The following is a 17,837-nucleotide window of genomic DNA, read 5'->3' as shown; positions in this document are numbered from 1 at the left end:
CTGTAAAGTATTTGCACTGTCCCCCTGGGAGTCTCCTGCCGAGGTCAGGTTCCGAGTGTTTTGGGAGTCGGATGTCACACATACGTTACAATCATAGAATCCCAACAGTGCAGGAGGAGGCCATTCGGCCCATCGAATCTGCACCGATAACAACCCCACCCAGGCCCTATTCCCTTAACCCCACATATTTACTTTGCTAGTCCCTCTGACACTAAGGTGCAATTTAGCATGGCCATCAACCTAACCCACACGTCTTTCGGACTGTGGGAGGAAACCGGAGCACCCGGAGGAAACCCACGCAGACACGGGGGAGAACGGGCAGACTCCACACCTGGTGAAGGAGCAGCTCCGTGACCCCAAATAAACCTGCTGGACTTTAACCAAACTTCACACAGACAGTGACCCAAACTGGGAATTGACCCCGGATCCCTGGCGCTATGAGGGGAGATCTCATTGAGACGTATAAGATGATGAATGGGATGGATAGGATAGAGGTGGAGAGACTCTTCCCGCTCAAAAAAGATAGTAGGACTAGGGGGCACAGCCTCAAGATAAAAGGGGGGCGGTTTAGAACGGAGTTGAGGAGGAACTTCTTCACTCAAAGGGTGGTGAATCTCTGGAATTCTCTGCCCGTTGAAGTGGTGGAGGCTGCCTCGCTAAATATTTTTAAGACGCGGGTTGATGGGTTCTTGATAAGAGAGGGGATTAAGGGTTATGGGGAGAGGGCGGGAATGTGGAACTGAGCCACGACAGATCAGCCATGATCTTATTGAATGGCGGGGCAGGCTCGAGGGGCTAGATGGCCTACTCCTGCTCCTATTTCTTATGTTCTTATGAGGCAGTAGTGCTAACCACTGTGCCGCCCCCAGTTGGTACATGACCTCAGGCTTTTGTATCTTTTTCCCAATGGCTGAAGGTGCAATAGAGTATGTCTGGAGTGTGTGGGTTCTTGTTTATACTGTCTGCTTTCCCAAGAGGCTAATAACTCTTCTTCAGTGATTAGCCCCTCAGTGCTGGGCAAGTTAGTGTGGGGGAGGATGCTGGTGTTAGACTCCCCTTCTTGCTGCTGGTGATAACTTTCCAATGCTTTGTGATGTCTGTTTAAATTTATTTATTAGTGTCACAAGTAGGCTTACATTAACACTGCAATGAAGTTGCTGTGAAAATCCCTTAGTCACCACACTCTGGTGCCTGTTCGGGTACATTGAGGGAGAATTTAGCACGGCCATTGCATCTAACCAGCACGTCTTTTGGACTGTGGGAAGAAACCGGAGCACCCAGAGGAAACTCATGGAGAAATGGGGAGAATGTGCAGACTGCACACAGACAGTGAACCAAGCTGGGAATTGAACCCAGGTCCCTGGGGCTGTGAGGCAGCGGTGATAACCCACTGTGCTACAACATGGTACAGCTGCATGGTGAAGCAAGGCAAAGAGATAGCACAGAGATGATGGGTGAACAGCCTCAAAATGCTGGAAAATTCTATCTGCCCTGTGTATTTTTAAAATTGTAGTAAGAAGTCTGACAACACCAGGTTTAAAACTCTGACTCTGTTACAGCTTAAAAGATGCTGGGGGGGGGGGGCGGGGGGGAGGTGGCCCAGTGGTTAGCACTGCTGCCTTGCAGTGCCAGGGACCTGGGTTCAAATCCTGGCTTGGGTCACTGTCTGTGTGGCGTCTCCCTGTGTCTGTGTGGTTTTCCCCTGGGTGCTCTGGCTTCCTCCCATGGTCTGAAAGTTAGGTGGATTGGCTATGCTAAATTGCCCCGTGGTGGCAGGGGGACTAGTTGGGGTAAATGCATGGATTTGTGGAGCTAGGGCCTGGAAGGGATTGCAGACTCGATGGGCTGAATGGCCTGATTCTGCACTCTAGCGATTCTATGTGTCTGTTTTCTGTGCTGCCACTCGAGTGAGGGCAGAATCGCTGCTTCTTTCGGCTGGAGAAGCGGCTTTGGAGACCATCCCTAACCCTGGGGCTCCAGTGCCGCGGTTTCCAGGCTCCCCCCCCACCCTTCCCCTCACATCCACACCAACTCCATCAAAACAAGCTCCCAGACTGAGGGAGGGAGGCTGCCTGCCGGCCCCCAAACTTTGTTTTTGATACACAAAGAAGGCGGAGGCTGGGCGGTGCGGGGGGAGAGCCGCGATAGCGAGGGGAGGGGAGGAGTGAGGGGGAGAGGAGAAGGGAGGGGAGGAGTGAGTGAAGGAGGGAGGGAGGAGTACCCTGTCACCTCCCCAGCCCTCAGCAGCCGAGCCCTGAGCTGGGGAAGGCGGCCACATCCTCTGGGTTCTTCCCCCCCTCCCTCCCCGGGGCCGCCTTGAAACCGCCACTGGCTGACGATCCATGTTAGTTTCGTGCTTTGAAATTGACGAGGAGAGGTTTCCATGTTGTGAAGCGCGCTTTCTCCTCTTCCCCCCCTCCCCTCCTCCATTTTAAACAAGAACAACTCGGCTTTTTTTTTCCTGGGGAGGGGGGGGGGAAGAAGAAGAGAGACTTTCCAAAATTCAGAAAGAAGCTTTATCTCATGGACAATCCGTCTATAATCACCCAAGTCAGCAAAGAGGAGGCGAAAACCCCGCTGCGAGAGAAAGGTAACAAATTAATAACATTGTATCTGACACTGTTACATTGTATCTAACCTAACCACTCTGTTTGTAATAGTTACAGTGTCTGTAACAGAGTTACAATGTATCTCTCAGTGCTATCTGCGTTACAATGTATCTATTTCCTTATTGTGGTTTAAACAGAAACTTTGTAACAACTCGGCCATCACATTGTTACCATTTCTCTGTTTATTTGTGTCTCTTCCACAATTGAATTTTAATTTCTGCGCTGTTCCTCTTCAAACTCTCTCTGCTTCGGCTTAGATCAGAAGAGGAGCTTCTTTATTTTTCTTAAGCCCCCCTCTCTCTCAAATAAACAAACAGTGATGTTGTCTTCCCAGACTAATCTGCCTCTTCCCCCCTCTCTCGCCCTCCCAGAGAAAGGGGAAAGAGAGAGCTCCGCTTCACCCAGTTGTTCTAGATGGGAGTGGAGCTGAAACTCCGAGCTGGAGGGTTTGTTTGTTTAAAGCAAATGTGTTTATTTTTGAATGTCAACACTTGGGTGGAATCGCTGCCCGGCAGCCTGGCCACATTGCAGGTGTTAGTGTCCGGCTGGAGATGTCTTTTCCCCCGGTGTGGAGAGGGGAGCGGATGCTGGGGTTTTAGTGGAACTTGCTTGCTGTGGGTGTGTCTGTGTTTTTCACTGTGTTGCTGTCAGGGAGAAGGGGGTGGGGGGGGGAGGCAGGAAGGAACTGGAGCGTTTGTGCTTCACAGTATCCAGCCCGCCTCCCCCCTCTTCACTGTCCAAAAACATCCATCTGTGTTCTGCGCTGTTTTCAAATCTGGGAATCCCCTAAGATCTAAAACAGAAAGATGGCAGATGGAATTTAACCCGATCCGGAAGGTCTACTGCCAAAGGAAGGCGTACAGTAAATGGTAGAGCCCTTAGAAATATTAGCAACCGGGGCATCTAGGCATGCAGACCCACAGTCCTCTGGAGGTGGCACAGTAGGTAGTCTAGCAACACCAGGTTAAAGTCCAACAGGTTTATTTGGTAGCACGAGCTTTTTGGAGCTCTGCTCCTTCATCAAGTGAGTGAGGAACCAGCAGCGCTCCAAAAGCTTGTGCTACCAAATAAACCTGTTGGACTTTAATCTGATGTTGAGACTTCTTACTGTGCCCACCCCAGTCCAATGCTGGCATCTCCAGATCCTGAAGTTGGCAACTCAGGTGGACAAGGAGGCCTTTGGCATGCTGGCCTTCATCGGTCGGGATGTTGCGTATAGGAAGACCATGTTGCTGCTGTATAAGACTTTGGTTAGGCCACATTTGGGGTATTGTGTACAATTCTGGTCGCCACACTAGCGGAAGGATGTTGATGTATTGGAAAGGGTGCAGAAGAGATTTATCAGGGTCTTGCCTGGTTTGGAGGGTATGGACTATGAAGAAAGGTTGAACTTGGATTGTTTTCATTGGAGCGTCGGAGGGTGAGGGAGAGAGGTTTACAAGATGATCGCAGGCTTGGATAGAGTGGACAGTCAGAGTCTTTTTCCCAGGGTTGAAGAGTCAATTACTCAGGGGCATAGAGTGAGGGGGGAAAGTTAAGAGATGCAAAGGGGCAAATTTTTCACAAAGAGTGGTAAATGTCTGGAACGTGCTGCCGGAGGAGGTGGTGGAAGTGGATTCTAGAACAAGAGGTGTCTGGATAGAAACATGGATAGTCTGGGAATAGAGGGATATGGAGCATGTAGAAGCAAGAAAATATTAGTTAGACATCTGTGTTAGCACAGACTTGGTGGGGAAGGGGGAATGGGGTTGGGGGACAGTTGGCAGGGTTCTCCTGTTTTGTGTCGGGGTGGGGGGGTTTAGGTTTTGCCCCCCTTTCCCAGCCTGGGATACAATTGAAAACCTCCCCCAGCTGCAGAGCTGCTCCCTGAGCTGGAACTGTCTGAAATCCTTCTCTCCAGGGGTTTGATGTCTGAAAGGGTTTTTAGGATCCTGAGCTGTCACCTGGACAGTTGAAGTGTTTCTCAAACACTGTGTTGTGTGTAATATCGCTTTAACATTTCACATCTGCCTACTGCCAGGGTGAATACACAAACACTGCCAATCCTCCGTGGGCTGGTGCTGTCAAAATCATTTCCATTTCACCCCATCATTGGCACGGTGGCACAGTGGTTAGCACTGCTGCTTCACAGCACCAGGGACCCAGGTTCGATCCTGGCCTTAGGTGAATGTGTGGAGTCTGCACATTCACCCCAAGTCTTCATGGGTTTCCTCCGGGTGCTCTGGTTTCCTCCCACAGTCCAAAAATGCGCAGGTTAGGTGGATTGGCCACGCTAAACTGCCCCTCAGTGTCCCAAGGTGCATTCATTAAGGGAACTAATGGCCGCCCTGTCAGAGGGTCAGTGCTGGGGGAGGGCCGCCCTGTCAGAGGGTCAGTGCTGGGGGAGGCTCTAACTGGTTTCAGGTGGATATATAAGATCCATGGGGCCCTGTTGAAACAAGGTTGGGAAAATTCCCCCTGGTATCCTAGCCAATATTTGTCCTCCCCCTAAAGTGGATAATCCCATCATTATCAGATTGCTGTGGGATCTTGCTGAGTGTAAATTGGCTGCTGACTCTCCTCCCATTGACAACATTTCCAAAAACACTTCATTGGCTGAACAGCTCTTTGGGATGTTCTGTTCTGAACTGATGAAAGATTTTGGAGAGAGGAATATGAGTGTGTCTCCCTGTAATGTGGCCGCACTTTACCTTCCCCAGCTCCTCATTCAAACCTGCATCTCAATCCCAGCTCTGAGGTGTCTCCTGTTAGCCTGTTCTTCCTATTGTGATGCTTTGGGGTGTTTTCCCCTATTAAAGGTGATTTGATTTGATTTATTATTGTCACATATTAACATAGAGAAAAGTATTGTTTGTGAGCTATACAGATAGAGCACACCATTCATAGAGAAGGAAATGAGAGGGTGCAGAATGTAGTGTTGCAGTCATAGCTAGGGTGTAGAAAAAGATCAACTTAATGCGAGGTAAGCCTGTTCAAAAGTCTGACAGCAGCAGGGAAGAAGCTGTTCTTGAGTTGGTTGATATGTGACCTCAGACTTTTGTATCTTTTTCCTGATGGAAGAAGGTGGAAGAGAGAATGTCCAGGATGCATGGGGTCCTTAAGTATGCTGGCTGCTTTGCTGAGGCAATGGGAAGCGTAGACAGAGTCAATGGATGGGAGGTTGGTTTGCATGATGGACTGGGCTAAATTTTTAATTTCTTGTGGTTTTGGACACAGCAGGAGCCCATACCAAGCTGTGATACAACCAGAAAGAATGCCTTCTATGGGGCATCTGTAAAAGCTGGCGCGAGTCTCGGTGGACATGACAAATTTCCTTAGTATTCTGGGGCTATGTAAATGCAGAGCTGCCTGCCGTGTCTCTCTGGTTGAATGTACAAATCAGAAAATCTCAAGTGTGATTCCTGACCGATGTTGAGTTTCTGGATTTGGGAACAAGGGGTGACCTCAGGGGCAAGGAGGTAAGATTCCTGCTTCCAGTCACTGTCTCGCTGTACCCTGTCCTGCCAACTACGCTGAGTAAAAGCAAGAGTATGCTGAACCATGTGCTTCCCCCTCATGGTCAAATATCTCGAGCTGATACATAGCGTAGTGACGTGGTGTTGAGAGATCCGTTTGAGCATGAGATATTGCCGATCGCAAGGGAAAGAAAACTCAGCTCTATATAGATTCTCAGGATGTGGGTGTCACGGGCCAGGCCAGCACTTATCGCCATCCCTAATTTCCTCTTGAGGGGCTGGTGGTGAGCCGCTCCCTTGAATCACTGCAGTCCACCTGGTGTAGGCGCACCCACAGTGCTGTTAGGGAGGGAGTTCAAGGATTTTGACCCAATGACAGTGAAGGAACGGCCGCTATATTTCCAAGTCAGGATGGCGGTAGGGTGTATGTGAGAACGAGGGGAGAATTTGGAAGGGGGTGTACTCTGTTCCTGCCCATTGGCACAGACTGTGGGTTCAGGAGCTGCTGTTGGCAGCTGGCAAAGGGGTGATGTGGTAGGAAGCTAATGCAGAACAGAAATGCCAACATAGACTGTTTGGGCTGAAGGGCCTATTCAGTAAACTCTCTGCGCTGATGCTACAATATGGTAAGGGGAATGTCAGAAGTTCCCCAATCCATGACAAGCACAGACAATCAGCTCACACTGTCTGACAGGACTGGGCACTGGGGGAGGGGGGCTGGGCAGGGGGAGGGGGCTATGTATAGTGCACAGGTTCCTGAGCTAATTCTGAGAATGTGTGATGACCAAATAGACATCTGCAAAGGGGTCAATGCTGTTACAGCTTTTAGCAATTGCATTCTATCAGGAAATATTGTAAACGCGAATCTTTGAATTCCTACAGAGCAGAAGAGGCCATTTGGCCCATCAGGTCTACACTGGCTCTCTGGCAGAATGTCTTCCTCGCCCTATCCCCATAAACCCACACATTTACCATGGTTAATCCATTAACCTGTATATCTTGGGACACCAAGGGGCAATTTAGCATGGCCAATCCACCTAACCTGCACATTTTTCAATTGTGGGAGGAAACTGGATCACCTGGACAAAACCCATGAAGAAATGGGGAGAACATGCAAACTCCACACAGACGGTCACCCAAAGCTGGAATTGAACCTGGCTCCCTGGAGCTGTGAGATATCAGTGCTAACAACTGTGCCACCATGCCAACTAATAGAATTATGTACTTCAACATGTTATTAAATATCTACTCCTCTTGACAGACCCGTCCCCACCAGTACTGTATCCCAGTGTTATGCAGTGACAGACCCGTCCCCACCAGTACTGTACCCCAGTGTTATACAGTGACAGACCCGTCCCCACCAGTACTGTATCCCAGTGTTATACAGTGACAGACCCGTCCCCACCAGTACTGTACCCCAGTGTTATACAGTGACAGACCCGCCCCCACCAGTACTGTATCCCAGTGTTATGCAGTGACAGACCCGTCCCCACCAGTACTGTACCCCAGTGTTATACAGCGACAGACCCGTCCCCACCAGTACTGTACCCCAGTGTTATACAGCGACAGACCCGTCCCTACCAGTACTGTATCCCAGTGTTATACAGCGACAGACCCGTCCCCACCAGTACTGTACCCCAGTGTTATACAGCGACAGACCCATCCCCACCAGTACTGTACCCCCAGTGTTATACAGTGACAGACCCGTCCCCACCAGTACTGTACCCCAGTGTTATACAGCGACAGACCTGTCCCCACCGGTACTGTACCCCCAGTGTTGCACAGTGGCTGTCTCCTGTATGGACTGATATGGTGTAGAAAGATGCTGTGCCTATTCCTCAGAAGTTGTAAGTTGATTGAGGGGTGAGAGATTCTGAGAAAAGGTGTGTTTCTCAACTGATTCCCAGAGGAGTGAACATTCCAACAGTATGACGTTGGGGTGTTGATACTCCATACTGAGCAATGTAGCACTGTGTGCCATGTGTAAACATGTGAAGCAAAAGTGATAGTGTCTGATTTCCTTCTGCGTTTGAGGAAGTGCTGATGCCCAGGGTTCTGGGTGTCGCTCAGAAGGATGTGTGGGGAGAAGGCCTGTACGCTATTGGTACATAGGAACCAGTTTCCATGGCAATGTGTGTCCATTCTTGCTTCCTTTTCATTCTCTGCCTGTCCAATACTCATTGACTGAGAGGCTGAACAGAGTGCTGCTTTCTGAGTGTGTATCTGTCAGTGCCTTTGGCTCAATCTGTACTGATCACAGTGGTTGCATTATCGGGAATAGCCCCAACTTTAAAACTTCCCCCTCAAATAGACAATATCTCCTGTTTCTCCAGCATTGTCTGGGACAGTGTAGAGGGAGCTTTACTCTGTACCTAAACCTGTGCTGTACTTATCCTGGGAGTGTTTGATGGGGGACAGTGTAGAGGGAGCTTTACTCTGTATCTCACCTGTCCTAGGAGTGTTGTTTGGGCAGTAAGAAGTCTCACAACACCACGTTAAAGTCCAGTAGGTTTATTTGATAGTAAACCCACGAGCTTTCGGGGTTTGCCCCTTCATTGGGTGAGTGAAGTGTTGTTTGGGGACAGTGTAGCTGGAGCTTTACTCTGTATCTAAACCCGTGCTGTACTTGTCCTGGGAGTGTTTGATGGGGGACAGTGTAGCTGGAGCTTTACTCTGTATCTAACCCCGTGCTGTACCTGTCCTGGGAGTGTTTGAGGGGGGACAGTGTATTCCGGATCATACCTTGTTGCTTTTGGAGCATTGCTGATCTGAGCTTGCTATTTTTGAGTGTGACTGTGTTGTTGCCTGACTGGTCAGTCTGCAGACCGCACTCGCACCCGCAGCAATGTGGATGGTCATTTGGAGCAAGTGTCTTAGATGATTCCCAGATCCTGAACTGATCCAGTTGTAACAACAGTGATAAGCTGGTGTCCAGTAAAAGTCTTGGGCAGTTTCACAGTATCACCCAATACAAATTGACATAGAGTCAAAGGGAGATATTGAAATACTGTCTATTTGATGAGATGTTAAATTGTGGAGCTGCCTTTCCCCTCAGCCATTGTGAAATTTACTGCAGTGTCCTGGCCAAAGGCAATCCTCCCTTGCTCTTCTCTTCCCCGCCCCCACCCCCAATGTCCAAATGACATCCCAAACCGGACCACCTGTCCTTTATCATGTTGTTGCTTTTGGGATCTTGCTCTGCACATTAGCTGCCCCCGTTATGATACAGCAGTGACTAAAATCTCAACAAACAAAAAGAACTTCGCTGGGGACGGCTGAGATTGCAAAAGGCACTACGTAAATGCACGTTTGTTATTTTTGTCTGGAAATCAGGGTCAGTGTATGGGCTGGGCACACGTTGTGATTCACGTCTTGTACATCGGTGCGGTGGTGGGGGGGGAGCAGTAAGCAACCTGTATTTTGGAAAGAGCCACTTGCTTTTGAATGAAGCAATTACACTCGCATCGCTTGCCTCCTCTCATCTCACCTCTCCCACCCTGGGGTTTCCGGGCATCTCAGCAGCGACCAGGGGCAGTATTAATCCGTGGAGAGATTGTGAATGTGGACAGTGCCGAACACACCAGTGATTTAAAAACCCAAACTCCTCCAGAGGCTATTGGCCACATCTGACCATTCCCACAATCCCACTCACCCCAATACAACAACAATGATCTTCAATTCACTTTCTATTCCCAAGCTCCCCATATCTCCCCTCCAACCCTCCTTACCACTGTAACCTCCTGCCTCCCCTACGCCCCTCCCTATCTCTGTGACCTCCTCCAGCTCCTACACCCCTCCCTATCTCTGTAACCTCCTCCTGCCCTACACCCCTCCCTATCTCTGTAACCTCCTCCTGCCCTACACCCCTCCCTATCTTTGTAACCTCCTCCAGCCCCTCCACTCCTCCCTATCTCTGTAACCTCCTGTCTCCCCTCCAACCCTCCCTGTTTCTGTAACCACCTCCAGCCCCCGACACCCCTCCCTATCTTTGTAACCTCCTCCAGCTCCTCCCTATCTCTGTAATCTCCTATCTCCCCTCCAACCTTCCTGCTCCAGCCTCTATAGTCCTCCCTCGTTCTGTAACTTCCTACACCCCTCCCTATCTCTGTAACCTCTTCCAGCCCCTACACCCCTATCTCTGTATCCTCCTCTAGCCCCTGCACCCCTTCCTATCTCTGTAACCTCTTCCAGCCCCTCAGCCCTCCCTATCTCTGTATCCGCCACTAGCCCCTACATCCCTCCCTATCTCTGTAACCTCCTCCAGCCCCTACAACCCCCTTCCTATCTCTGTAACCTCTTCCAGCCCCTCAGCCCTCCCTATCTCTGTATCCGCCACTAGCCCCTACATCCCTCCCTATCTCTGTAACCTCCTCCAGCCCCTACAACCCCCTTCCTATCTCTGTAACCTCTTCCAGCCCCTCAGCCCTCCCTATCTCTGTATCCGCCACTAGCCCCTACGTCCCTCCCTATCTCTGTAACCTCCTCCAGCCCCTACAACCCCCTCCCTATCTCTGTAACCTTCTACAGCCCCCCTTATCTCTGGAACCCCCTCCAGTCCCTACTCCCCCTCCCTATCTCCAGCCTCTGAGTTCTCGGTGCTCCCCCAATTTCAGCCTTTTAAGCATCCCCTATTTTACTGGCTTCACCATTGGTGGCCCTGCCTCCAGTTGCCTGGGGCACTAAGTGCCAGTCTGTTCAGCAGGAGTCTGGTACAGGGAGACACCTGACTCAGTCTGTCTGCAACATCTTGAGAAACAGCAGCATAACGTGAGTGCAGGTGACTATTCCCTGTTACACAGTCTCCACCACCACCACCATCATGGGTAGGAGCTGCTCTTTGTGTACTAACCTTTCCCCACTTAATCCCAGCCGCTCTCACTCACAACTCAATTGTTCTGTAACATTTGACACTAAGCTTTGGAATCCAGCCCCTGCCAAACCTTTCAGTTTGTCTCTGTCTCTGTACGGACATTGACCCCTTTAAGCCAGCTTTTGTTCTGAAATCTCTCCCTTTTGGGGGTGTTTGAGGGCAGGGAAGGGGCACGCTGAGGTCTGTGTGCCATTGTGCCAGGGGCAGGAAGTGGGTGCCCACCCCCCCCCCCCCCCCCCCCCCCCCCGTGGCAGGGGCAGCACCCATTCCAGGAAATGGCAGGATGCAGGAAGTGCTGGGCTGGGCTCTGAGCGAGGGATGTGGCCATGAACCGTTAACAGGTTCGGAAACACACAAGGCAGCAGTTTCCTATCTGGGGACAGGGGCAGAACTATCCTGTCACTCACAGACTGTAGATCACCTCCAACCTGATTTCCCACTGCCACCCCCCAAACATCACTACCCCTCACCACCTCCACCCCCACCCTCAACTTCCGCTCAAACCCCTCTCCTCCTACCCTCTGCCTGCCCACTCCCCACCCTTGTTCCCCACACCTGCTACATGCCCTGCACCCCTGTGAACCCAAACTCCTCCAAGCCTTGCACCCCTCCTAACCATAGGGCCCCGGCAGTGCAGGAGGAGGCCATTCAGCCCATCAAACCTGCACTTGACTCTCCAAAAGTGATTCTTATCCAGCCCAGAGCACCCAGGGGAAAGGCACAGTGGGTTAGCACTGTTGCTTCACGGTGCCAGGGACCCAGGTTCGATTCCCGGCTTGGGTCACTGTCTGTGTGGAGCCTGCATGATCTCCCCATGTCTGCATGGGTTTCCTCCGGGTGCTGCGGTTTCCTCCCACGTTCTGAAAGACGTGCGGGTTAGATGATTCCAGAGTGTGGCGACTAGGGGAATTTCGCAGTAACTTAAGAACATAAGAAATAGGAGCAGGAGTAGGCCATCTAGCCCTTCGAGCCTGCCCCGCCATTCAATAGGATCATGGCTGATCTGTCGTGTCTCAGTTCCACTTTCCCGCCCTCTCCCCATAACCCTTAATCCCCTCTCTCATCAAAAACCCATCAACCCGCGTCTTAAAAATATTTAGCGAGGCAGCCTCCACCACTTCAACGGGCAGAGAATTCCAGAGATTCACCACCCTTTGAGTGAAGAAGTTCCTCCTCAACTCCGTTCTAAACCGCCCCCCCTTTATCTTGAGGCTGTGCCCCCTAGTCCTACTGTCTTTTTTGAGTGGGAAGAGTCTCTCCACCTCTATCCTATCCATCCCATTCATCATCTTATACGTCTCAATGAGATCTCCCCTCATTCTTCTAAACTCTAACGAGTACAAGCCCAGTTTATTCAGCCTCTCCTCATTCATTGCAGTTATCAATGTAAGCTGACTTGTGACTAATAAATAAACTTTACCACGCAGACATGGGGAGGGCGCGCAGACTCTGCACAGTCACCCGAGGCCGGGGATTTGAACCAGGGTCCCTGGCACTGTGAGGCAGCATTGCTAATCACCATGCCACCCCCTGTACCCTCTCCTGGCCTGAAGGCGTGGTGTCCCGACCTGGACACAATTATTGTTGATAGGATCTGACCAGAGTGTTACAAAATTGTAGTATTATACCCACCCCAACCTCCCCCCCCCCGCCTCACCCCACTCAATCCTATTCCTCATCCAGGGAAAGTGGGGTTTGAGTTTAATATCTGAGGTGAAAAATGCCCCACCATCAGCTCCCTCCCTGTGGGGTTTCCGTCTGGATAACGTCATTTGGACTTGAACGCACACCCTTTGCCCTCAAGGTGAGTGTGCAGCCAATTTAACCACGATGCCCAAATCTACCAATGGCCAGAGTGATGAACGATGCGTCAGTGAGGACAGTTCCTCTGATTATACAGCAGAGGAAGAGGCCATTCAGCCCAATATACCTGTACTGGCTCTTTGAACGACACATTAAATAATCTACTTTCACCCCATAGTCCCATTTACGGGAATTAATTGAATTTAATTCCAGTAAATTCAAACGGAAATTTACCCAAATCCCGTTTAAAAGTTATTTTTGAATCTGCTTCCGCTGCCTTTCGGGGGAAAACATTCCAGATCACAAGTTACTGAGTAAAATAAAATTCCGCTCATCTCCCCCTCTGGCTGTTTTGCTGATTATCTTCTCTCTGTGTCCCCCTGGTTACTGACAGCCCCCATCACTGCCCTTGCCCGTCCAGTCCTCCCTCCTATCCACCCCTCCCCCACCTCCCCAAAGCCAACAGACCCAACGTGGCAGCATGGTGGCATAGTAGTTAGCACTGCTGCCTCACAGCGCCAGGGACCCGGGTTCAATTCCCGACCTGGGTCACTGTCTGTGGAGTCTGCACATTCTCCCCGTGTCTGCGTGGGTTTCCTTTGGGTGCTCCAGTTTCCTCCCACAGTCTGAAAAATATGCTGGTTAGGCGGATTGGCCGTGTTAAATTCTCCCAAACAGATGCTGGAGTGTGGCAGCTGGGGGATTTTCACAGTAATTTCATTGCAGTGTTAATGTAAGCCTATTTGTGATAATAATAAACTTATTTTCTACCCGAATGCCTCAGGGTTTTTCACATCTATCTTAAATCTCCTCTTAACTTTCTCTGCTCCAAGAGGAACAATCCCAGCCTCCTGTCTCTTCACATTAACTAAAGTCCCTGATCCCTGGGAAGATTCCAGTAAATCCCCGTCCGCAATCACTCCCAGGCCTCAACATCCTTCCTAAAGTGGGGATGAAGTGGAAATGGTTGAGAGCTTCCAATTGTCTGTAATTTAGAACCCCACACACCCCGGACATTCTCTCTTCCACCTTCTTCCATCGGGAAAAAGATACAAAAGTCTGAGGTCCCGTACCAACCGACTCAAGAACAGCTTCTTCCCTGCTGCTGTCAGACTTTTGAATGGACCTACCTCGCATTAAGTTGATCTTTCTCTACACCCTAGCTATGACTGTAACATTATATTCTGCACTCCCTTCTTTCCTTCTCTATGAACAGTATGCTTTGTCTGTATAGCGTGCAAGAAACAGTACTTTTCATTGTTTGTTAATACATGGGACAATAATAAATCAAATCCAGAACTAAACCCAATCCTCTAGCTGGCGTCTAACAGGCGAGTTACGAAGGTTTAACGTAACTTCCAAGCTTTATGCCTCTCTCAATAACGCCAAGAATGCCAAGTGCTTTTAATAACAGCCTTTGCCATTTGTCCTGATGTCTTCAACTATTGACTTAGTGCCCCCCCCACCCCGATCCTGTGCCATCTTGACAATTGCTCCGTTCTGTTATCTCAGAACTCCCTCTTCCTGATAGATTGGATCAAGTTCCACCCAGTCCAAAAGCCAGGAGGTCAAAGTTTCCAATCGGAATGTGCGCAAAGTTCGCTGCAGTCCAGTCCGGTCCCACCCTTCCCCTCCCCAGATTCCTCAACCCGCAGTGACAGTGTCGAATGTGGATGCAGCTGGGGGTTGGGTTGTTACTGGAGCTCCCCTTTCTCCCCCTCCCCATCAAGAACAGCGTCTTCCCTGCCAGCTTTCTGAATGGGCCTTCCTTGTACTAAGTTGATCTTTCCCAGCCCACCCTCGCTGTGAGTGTAACACTACATTCTGCACCCTCTCGTTTCCTTCTCTGTGAACGGTATGTTTTGTCTGTATAGCGCGCGAGGAACACAATACTTTTCACTTTATCCCAACGCACGTGACAATAAATCAAATCTGGGGGAAACAGAGATTGGCTGCCGAGCATCGTGTTTGTCCGTGAGTGTTTACTGGTTTGTCGGCTAGGGGTGGGTGGAGGTTTTGCCAGTCATTCCTGTGGGGCAGGTAGAGGGGGGGGTGCAGAGAGGAAAAGTAATTAGTGATGGGAGGGGGTGGGTGAGATTTGGGGCATTTTGTTTTCCCATAAAGAGAGTCGCAAACTCCAGATCCTCATTCCAACCCAATGAAGTCTTTTTGTTTTTGGAAGTTTGGTCACTGTCAAATACCAAACCACATTGTACACAGCAAGATCCCACAAGAAGGTATTAACCAGGTAATCTGTTAGTTAATGGCTCTGTTTGGGAGAACATTTCTCTGCTCCTTCTCACTGCGGTATCTTTTGAAATCTACTAATGAGGGCTTCTAGTTTATTTATTAGTCACAAGTAGGCTTGCGTTAACACTGTAGTGAAGTTACAGTGAAAATCCCCTAGTCGCTGCACTCCAGCACCTGTTCAGGCACACTGAGGGAGAATTTAGCATGGTTAATGCACTCTAACCAGCACGTCTTTCAGACTGCGGGAGGAAACCGACGCAGACACGGGGAGAATGTGCAAACAGACAGTCACCCAAGCCAGGAATCAAATCCGGGTCCCAGGCACTGAGAGGCAGCAGTGCTAACCTCTGTGCTACCGTGGCACAGTGCTGGCGAGGGACGGGGAGTTCTCAGTTTAAGCTGTCACCTCTGACAGTGCAGCACTCAGCCAGCTCTGAGCTGGAGCCTTGCGGTGGGGTTTGAGCCCCGGGAGGTTGGCAGTATTGCCCGCTGAGGCGCAGCTAACACTGTCACTCACGTGTTTGGATTTCCGCTGAGTGGAGTGGCTGAGGTTGTGTTCCCCTGTATCATGCTGCTTTGGTGAAGAATGGAAACTGTGCTTTTATCTGGCAGCTTTCCCAATCACTGGATGACTCATGGGTGATTTGCAGCCAATGAAGTATTGTTGAATTGTGATGCAGATTCACCAGCAGGGGCGCCATTTTTGCAAATTGCAGTGCATTCTGGGCCAGATAAGCATGTTGACCTTTTGTGTCACAGTTCACCAGCAATGGAAAGGGTCAAGAGCTTCCAGTTTCTGCGTCCAGATCACTAACAACCTGTACTGGTCCCCCCATGCTGACATTATAGTTAAGAAAGCCCACCAATACCTCAACTTTCTCAGAAGAATAAAGAAATTTGGCATGTCTGCTATGACTCTCACTAACTTTTACAGATGCAACATAGAAAGCATTCTTTCTGGTTGTATCACAGCTTGGTATGGGCTCCTGCTCTGCCCAAGACCACAAAGAAATACAAAAGTTCTTGAATGTATCCCAATCCGTCACTCAGACCAGTCTCCCATCCATCGACTCTGTCTACACTTCTCGTTGCCTCGGCAAAGCAGCCAGCATAATTAAGGACCCCAGGCACCCCGGACACACACTCTTCCATCGGGAAAAAGATACAGAAGTCTGAGGTCACGTACCAGCTGGGCACAGCAGCGAGCACTGCTGCCTCTCAGCAGTTTGCAGATTCTCCGTGTGTGTGCATGGGTTTCCTCTGGGTTCTCCGGTTTCCTCCCACAGTCCAAAGGACATGCTGGTTAGATGCATCGGCCGTGCTAAATCCTCCCTCTGTACCCGAACAGGCACCAGAGTGTGGCGACCAGGGGATTTTCACAGTAACTTCATTGCACTGTTAATGTAAGCCTACTTCTGCCACTAATAAATGAACTTAGAAGTTTAGAACAGCTTCTTCCCTGCTGCTGTCAGACTTTTGAATGGACCTACCTCGCATTGAGTTGATCTTTCTCTACACCCTGGCTGTGACTGTAACACTACATTCTGCACCCTCTCCTTTCCCTCTCTATGAACGGTATGCTTTGTCTGCACAGCGTGCAAGAATCATAGAATTCCACAGTGCAGAAGGAGGCCATTCATCCATCAAGTTGGCACTGACCAGAATCCCACCCAGGCCCTATCCCCACAACTCTACCTAGTTCTCCTGACCGGGGGTAATCTAGCATGGTGAATCCACCTAACCCGCAGATCTTCGGACTATGGGATGAAACCAGGGCACCTGGAGGAAACCCACGCAGACACGGGGAGAATGTGTAGACAGTCAAGTGACCCAAACCGGGCATCGAACCCTGGTGTGTGAGGTGCTAACCACCGTGCCACCATGCTGCCCCCTTTTCACTGTGTACTAATACATGTAGCAATAATAAATCAAATCAAATCGGGGTTGGCTAGCCTCAGTATGTAGTGAGCAGGCTGGCAGGGTTGGCAGTGCTGCCCCTGCCTGGGCTGAAGGGGTTGCTCTCTCCCTCTGTGTCTCTAAATCCCTGGGAATGACTCCGTCTTTCAGGAAACCTGCCCGTCTCCAGCAAGAAACCTCGGCGACGGAACATCTTCCGAACCATCTTCTGCTGCCTCCAACGTCACCATGACGATGCTAACCAGGCCCTGGGTGCCAGCAACAACAACACGTCACAGCTGCTCGATGGCAAGGCCAGTGTCTTACAGGTAACCGGGTTTGGGGGGGCGGGGGGAGGTGGGGGGGGAGGTAGGGGGCAAGCCAGCTGCTGTCTGAGCGAACTCTGGATGGGCAGAAATGTGGCGAAATTCAGACTGGAGGATGGAGGGGGGGGGGCGGTTTGCTGGGAAGGCGGGAGGGGGGTAGAAATGATGGGAGTGGGGAGAGGTGGATGAGGGAGGGTCGAGTGGGGAGGAATGGGACACGGGTCAGCGAGGATGGGTGGGGGAGGGAAGTGGGTAGAGGTGGTGGGTGCAATGGGAAGGGGGAGTGTGTTGGAGTGGGGACATGGAGAAAGGGGGAGGAGGATTGGAGGAAATAACAATGACTCGAGTCTAGCTGATGGACACGTCTCACTGTCAGAGCGACTCCGAGCCAAATAATCTCCTGTGAGAGACGGAAAAACAGACAAATCCCCATGGAGAATCCGGAGTGAAAAACACTGGGACAAATCCGGTCCGACTCTCTCCAGGTGATTGGATCACGTTACCCAGACCAGACAGACTGACCTCGATAAACACCCCCCTCTTCCCGATGACCACCCCCACCCTGATCTGGTCCAAGTCCCAGTCAGAGGGACGGAGTCGGCACCCACACAGCCGCAGGCAGCTCATT

The 17,837-nt window shown here is 50.6% G+C and overlaps 1 protein-coding gene across 2 annotated transcripts in view; it reads left to right on the top strand.

Moving 5' to 3' along the window:
- The first annotated feature begins 2,212 nt into the window (after window positions 1–2,212).
- LOC145350348 (carboxy-terminal domain RNA polymerase II polypeptide A small phosphatase 1-like) overlaps window positions 2,213–17,837 on the top strand; it is a 35,916-nt gene continuing 20,291 nt past the window's right edge. The window contains exons 1-2 of one of the 2 annotated variants that reach the window (XM_080199585.1): window positions 2,213–2,590; window positions 17,055–17,212. In XM_080199585.1, coding sequence (XP_080055711.1) covers window positions 2,524–2,590; window positions 17,055–17,212 — 225 coding nt within the window. In that variant the 5' untranslated portion in view covers window positions 2,213–2,523. The remainder of the gene's footprint in view (window positions 2,591–17,054; window positions 17,213–17,837) is intronic. The other variant, XM_080199584.1, reaches the window with a different exon arrangement.

The sequence above is a fragment of the Carcharhinus amblyrhynchos genome, chromosome 11 (assembly GCF_965287045.1).
Source record: "Carcharhinus amblyrhynchos chromosome 11, sCarAmb.v2.hapA, whole genome shotgun sequence".
Taxonomy (NCBI): Eukaryota; Metazoa; Chordata; class Chondrichthyes; order Carcharhiniformes; family Carcharhinidae; genus Carcharhinus; species Carcharhinus amblyrhynchos.
This window is presented reverse-complemented; position numbering and strand designations above follow the sequence as displayed.